Below are 6889 nucleotides of genomic sequence, written 5' to 3'. Positions count from 1 at the left end.
TAAAGTAGGAATTGACTTTACCATCCCATGTAGAAAGGGTTGAAGTCTTGCAGGCTCTTTAAAAGTATAAGAGGTTACTATTCTGTAGGCGCTGCGTATGTTGTATTAAAGATATAAGTATTTTAGGCGCTTGTATATACGGTATTGATTCTGTAGGCGCTTTAAGAGTATAACCGGCTGCGGTTTTGCAGGCGCTTAATAGAAGGAAGATCAATAAGGCTATTTAATATGAATTATAATGTTTTTCTAGGCGAAAGAATATTGTAATAGCAGTAATTAGAGTGAATTATTTGTATTATAGCGTTTTTGATCCCCTTATAAGAGCTGAAAATAATATAAGATTAGTATTAAAGTATTTAATATAGAATTTTACTGTATGTATATATGATCAACGTTATATAGGCGCATTGAGAGTAAATAGTGTTGAAGTTTTATAGGCGCGTTTCATCTCTTAAGCCATGCAGGCTTATTGCAATTTATATTTTATGAAAAATAAGGCAAGAAGATCAATGTGCTATTTACTATAGAGTTTTAATATGAATTTAAAGAATCTTTTGCACATGTAATGTGGGTTCATTATATAGAATAATTAAATATAACTGAGATTTCTTTATGTAAAGAGTGAATGAAGTATTTTTAGAAATATTCTCTTTGTATGAATAATACAGCATTTTGATCTTCTATAATTTTATATTATTATTCGATTATATAATAGCAAAAAAACTAACTCGAGAGAGTATATAAGTAGTAATGTAATGTGATTATATATTGATTATATATTTAAAATAAATTTTTGTAGCGGGACGTAACAGCATTCATATATGTCTTTTGATTCAGTAAATTTCCCTCTATTGAATGAGACATGAATGGTTCTTGTACGACGTTCTATTTAGAAGTGAAGTTTTGTCATTAGCTAAATAATATAAAATTTAATTAATATTATTAATGATAAATTCTGGTATGTTAAATTATTATAATTACATTGTTAATGTTAGAAAATAATATTCGTATATATATAAATGTGGTGGTATAAAATTTAGTAAATTGACAGTTGTTAACAATAATAATTTTCGTGAAGACAATATTTTATAATGAAATAATAATTAATATTGAACGCTCGGAATTATAATATTATTTTAATCTGTTGCAGCGGACGAAGAATACGGCGACCGGATGAAGGGGAGATAAGCTCTTAGTGCAGTTGCACTGAACGAAGGGGAGATAATGAAGTCATTTGGTAAAAACTTTCTTAATATGCTTTGTTCTTTTATTCTTTTAATAATTGCATGCAATATTCTTTCAATAGTCTTTTAAGTCCTTTGACTTCAAAATTTATTTCGCGTATGTATATATGTGTATGTACGTTCATACGTTTAAGAGCTTTAAAATATTTTATATTATTAATTAGCAATATTAATAAGTATTAAAGACTTAGTAATATTCTTATTGAGATTGAGAACAAATCATATGCATGCTATTACACTCTTGGGCTATTATTCTTAAGTCCTCTTGGTCTTAATACTTGGGCTCGAGACAATAGGGGAGATAACAAACATGAAGGGGAGATAAGTTGCGCTTCAACTTATTTGCGACGCTCTTATAAGCTTGAATAATTTATTCGCATATAATGCTATGACGTTGAATATTCACATATATATATGTATTTATGCGTTATTTTTTATAATGTTTAAATCATTTCTTTTACTGTCAGTGAGTATATGAAATTATTATAATATTTTATTTTATTGTATCTTCATTTTTGCTCTATGTTCAAATTGTATCATTGTAATTTTTAAATTTGCATATGTATATGTGTTACAAAAGGTTATATATGTAACGCACAGTATGTTGGATTAATTTTATTTCACGCTTGAAAGACTTTTCACTTCGAAGTCTTCTTCGTATAAGACTCGCATGCCGAGGGGGAGATAAGTCGGCTGGCGCGAAAAACATTAGGGGAGATAAATCGCGCGTCCGCTCTGTCTTAACGCATTATAATTCTTGCATGCTATTTTATTCTCGTTATAAATTTTTAATGTACCATGAGTAGTTATATGCATATTGATTGTCTTTTCTACATAGGCTTTGTCAAATGGATTAAAATAATTTTAATACCTGAGAATAATTGTTCTTATATGCACATGTTCTCTCCTTTAATTTTTATTAATTAGTTGCATGTCTCTTATTAATTTATTACCATTCGTTGGCTGGTTTAATACTGTGTTACGTTTTTGAGATTTCGTTGTTACGTCTCGATCGTAACTTCTCACGTATTTATTTGTTACGCAATTGTAACTTCTCTCTATTTCTTTTTCAGGGCAACCTGCCAAGCCGGCTATACCCTAGGACGCCGAGAGACTAAGAATCTTTTGCGCTTCTTTCAGGAGAGGGATTGACGATGGGAAATAGATTAGGTGCGTTGAACCTGACCCAATTTATCCTTTTTTTGATCTGTTTTCTTTTATTAGTTTACTTCCTTAGAGCTTTACAAATTCTTTATTATTGTTATTATTGTTATTATTTGACAGTTGTAGATAGTGTATATCGTTATACGTATAGATGTGTGTATGTAGTTAATGTTCTTCTCTATAGCATTTCTAAGGCGATATCTAGATATGGTTATTATTCGCGGTTGTTGAAGAAATTATCTCGCTGCAAGTATTCGTAGATCTCGATAAAATCTTCGTCTGTTAGTCCTGCGAGGGGTTGGATACTGCTTGGTAAGACTAGGTCCTCTGGTTCCGGGTAGAAATTTGGTTCAGGGGGATCCAGAACTTGACCTGGGTTGGATGGACCAGCCTCAGTTTCTGTGCTTTGTTCTATGGGTCTTCGTTCTTCCGGTATGGAAGGAAGATCTTCCGGGGTCCTGACCGGCGAGTAGCTGGGATTAGATGAATCCTGGATGGGGGAGTAATTGGGCGATGGCGGCCTGGCTCTGGGCTGTTGTTCCTCTTGAAGAACCGCTGGAGGGTTTCGGGGAGGACGATAAGGGTATGCGCGGGAGGGCGCGAAACTACGCACTGGAGAGTACCTTGTTACTCTGCTTGTTAAGTCGTTCTCGTCGGCAAACAACTGACGAGCTGTAGGGAGCCTAAGTACCGACCGGGAGGCACGCCTGCGGCGTATACCCGCGGCACGGAGGGAAATTTCGCGTCCAACGGAAGAAGTTCGGCGGGGGTTAACCATCTACCGAGGGAATACGACTATTTATTATGTTTGATGCGATTGATTTAACACAAAAGGGGTTTACTTACGATGATGCGTAGAAAGGTACCTGTTAAGATGAATGGTTTTATAAGGTAAATGTAGTCACAGCAAGGTGGTTCATAGAGTTAAGACGAATAATACGGCTTAACGGATTATTATGAGATAAACGAATGTAGATTATGATAGTATATCTCACTCGTTCTCATATCATGGTTGAAACGTTCGGCTATATACAGTTCATTGGGGTACAGCAATTAATGATTTATTTAATATATTTTGAATTTTTCAGGGGCATGCGGTTGCACCGAGAGGTCCGGAGATTCAGGGGGTACAGACAAGGATACGGGTAAGAGCGGCTGGCTTACTTTAGATAAGTATAAAATTCATAAAATGTTTTCGATAGTTAACTTGTAAGCCAGTGCATAAATTCTATTATTTCGACAGATCCTCTAGGAGCGAGTCTTAGATTCTGAGTCTAGTATCGATGTGCAAGACGTCACGTCACAGCGGCACAGGATCCACGGAGAAATTCTTTCAGAGAAGCTCTCCGTGAAAGCGGCAGAGGAGTAGAATTTGCTACTCAATGCACATCGAGTGACTAACTCGAACGACGCTACACTCTAGGATACGCTTCGAGCGTTCTCAGAGGGTCGGTTGAAATTTAAATTATTCAACTCGAAAGAAAAATTTAAAGTCTGTATACGGACAGGTAGGATTCGGGGAAAATTGTCGTACAACGGATGATAATTTATCTAGCATATACTGAATTTCCAGGAGCATGCGGCTGCACCGAGAGGTCTGGAGATTCAAGGATACAGACGAGGATACGGGTGGAAGCGGCTGGCTTACTTCAGATAAGTATAAAATTCATAAAATGTTTTGATAGTTAACTTGTAAGCCAGTGCATAAATTCTATTATTTCGACAGATCCTCTAGGAGCGAGTCTTAGATTCTGAGTCTAGTATCGATGTGCAAGACGTCACGTCACAGCGGCACAGGATCCACGGAGAAATTCTTGCAAAGAAGCTCTCCGTGAAAGCGGCAGAGGAGTAGAATTTGCTACTCAATGCACATCGAGTGACTAACTCGAACGACGCTACACTCTAGGATACGCTTCGAGCGTTCTCAGAGGGTCGGTTGAAATTTAAATTATTCAACTCGAAAGAAAAATTTAAAGTCTGTATACGGACAGGTAGGATTCGGGGAAAATTGTCGTACAACGGATGATAATTTATCTAGCATATACTGAATTTCCAGGAGCATGCGGCTGCACCGAGAGGTCTGGAGATTCAAGGATACAGACGAGGATACGGGTGGAAGCGGCTGGCTTACTTCAGATAAGTATAAAATTCATAAAATGTTTTGATAGTTAACTTGTAAGCCAGTGCATAAATTCTATTATTTCGACAGATCCTCTAGGAGCGAGTCTTAGATTCTGAGTCTAGTATCGATGTGCAAGACGTCACGTCACAGCGGCACAGGATCCACGGAGAAATTCTTTCAGAGAAGCTCTCCGTGAAAGCGGCAGAGGAGTAGAATTTGCTACTCAATGCACATCGAGTGACTAACTCGAACGACGCTACACTCTAGGATACGCTTCGAGCGTTCTCAGAGGGTCGGTTGAAATTTAAATCATTCACTCGAAAGAAAAATTTAAAGTCTGTATACGGGCAAGTAAGATTCTGGGAAAATCGTCAATAGGCCTAGAATAAATCAACCTAATATACGAAGTTATTATCAAGGTTGATTAAGAATGATTATTATTTTATTATTTCCTTACCGGATGACGGGATCAATGGATGAATGCAGGCACCGCTGCTCCTTCCCTGGGTTGCTCGACCTCGGTGAGAACCTGAAGAAGTGGCAAGGCAGCGCAGAGAATGGCCAAAGAGTCAGAGGTTGCTGGATGGTAGCACTTTATTAAAGTGTTAATGTTGATACAGCTCTCTTAATAGAGATTGAGACTAAGTCCCGAAAGAAAAAATCAAAATCGCGACTAAGTTATTTTCGAATAAGTTAAGGTGTCCGGTAGGCTTCTAGGTTTGTCCTCTTCGAGAGCTGGAGATCTGATGGGCGTAGAGAGAGCTGAGACACAGGCGAGTTAATGGCGCAGAGAGACACACACCGGCGGCGGCGGCGGCGGCCTTATATACCTTCCTCTGGTTCGATGTTTAATGGTAGGGAGAAGAGGTGGGCCTTTTTGGTGATTGGTGGGTCGGCTGCTGGAGCTATCCCTTCTTGCTATGAGTTTGCGATGTGGTGGGTGAGAGTTTTGTGGTAGGGATTGCAAGTCTTGCGTCTTAGATTTATTAAATAATTTTAGAATAATTTTTAATAATGATTTTTAACAATCAGAATTTTTTATAATATCGTATTTATGTTATTAGAAAATTTGAGTTCGATTTATAACAATTGTTTAAATTTTAAGTGATATTTTGGTAAATTCTGATGTATTAAACCATTATTATTACAATGATTTTTACAATGGTGCATATATAGTTAAAATTAATAATTAGTAATTAATTAATATTTAGTAAATTAATAATTAGTAATAATTAGTAAAGAAAAATTTAGCATTTGGATTGCAGATTCTAACGCAACGGATGCGAAGATAGCTTATCTCTTTTTCTAAAAATAGATATGCTGGATGTCCTTCGAAGAATGCTCACTGCATTCTTTCTCTTTATAAGACACATTAGTAACAGTAATATTTTTTAATGAATTACCTTTTAAAATTCGTTTACGTGGTTTAAATTGGCATATTACACGTATTATTTCCAGGTTTAATAATTATCTTAAGACTAATTATTAAGATTTATCATTTACAAGATATATTTTTATTTATTTAATAAAGGCTTTAACAATTAGAATTTTTGTGGTTTTATATGTATATATTTTAAAATTTTCAAAGTCGACTTTTAATGATTACTCAAGTCTATGAATAATATTTTAATAAATTCTAATGCGTTAAGCCATTATTATTACAATAAATTTTACAATAAGAATATATGGAAATTAATTATCGCTTCGCTTAATAGTTATTATGTCGCTAAAAGAAATTTTATTCTTACAGTTCTCGGAACAACGTATGAAAAAGCGGCTCGTTTTACTTCTAAGAATGATCACGACGGATGTGCTCGAAGAATTCATTGCACGCTCTACCGTGATCTTTTATTCAAGAGGTCTTTTGATTCTGACAATATTTTATTCTTTGAAGATTTTCATTTGGGCGACTTTTATATTAGCACATATATATATATATATATATGTATAGATATGTATTCGCATATTGCTTATGAAAATTGATTTCAGCAAGTTTTTACTGAATCGTATTTAATAATCATCGTATAAGATTAATAATTATTGTATAAAATCTTGGGGTTATTAATATTAATTATTTGTTAATATTCGTAATATATATATATATATATGTTTTGTGTGCTGATTAATTTTGTCGCGGTAGCAGTCTATTATATCTCCTCCTTTGTTTTATTGTTAAATTTGTTACAAAATGTATATGCATATAGCATGCATATACATATAGGGATATTGTTGGACAAGTTAATATATATATGTGTCAATTTCTATCGCGACGCGTATTTATTGTATTTATACCTTTATTTTATTGAGTTTTGTTATAAAATATATATGCGTATATGTAAATTTATTCAATTTATATATT

The 6889-nt window shown here is 34.7% G+C and overlaps 1 protein-coding gene across 1 annotated transcript; it reads right to left on the bottom strand.

The window, feature by feature from the left end:
* Positions 1 to 2617: 2617 nt before the first annotated feature.
* On the bottom strand, positions 2618 to 5084 carry LOC112637444 (proline-rich extensin-like protein EPR1). The gene is made up of 3 exons (XM_025407210.1): positions 4988 to 5084; positions 3255 to 3274; positions 2618 to 3186 (listed from the first exon to the last, which is right to left on the bottom strand). The coding sequence occupies exon 3, from the start codon at positions 3184 to 3186 to the stop codon at positions 2623 to 2625; it is 564 nt and encodes a 187-aa protein (XP_025262995.1). The 5' UTR covers positions 3255 to 3274; positions 4988 to 5084; the 3' UTR covers positions 2618 to 2622.
* Between the last annotated feature and the right edge of the window lie 1805 nt (positions 5085 to 6889).

Source organism: Camponotus floridanus, unplaced genomic scaffold, assembly GCF_003227725.1.
Source record: "Camponotus floridanus strain SB8 unplaced genomic scaffold, Cflo_v7.5 scaffold168, whole genome shotgun sequence".
NCBI lineage: Eukaryota > Metazoa > Arthropoda > Insecta > Hymenoptera > Formicidae > Camponotus > Camponotus floridanus.
The sequence above is the reverse complement of the archived record's forward strand: the minus strand, read 5'-3'. Positions and strand labels throughout refer to the sequence as shown.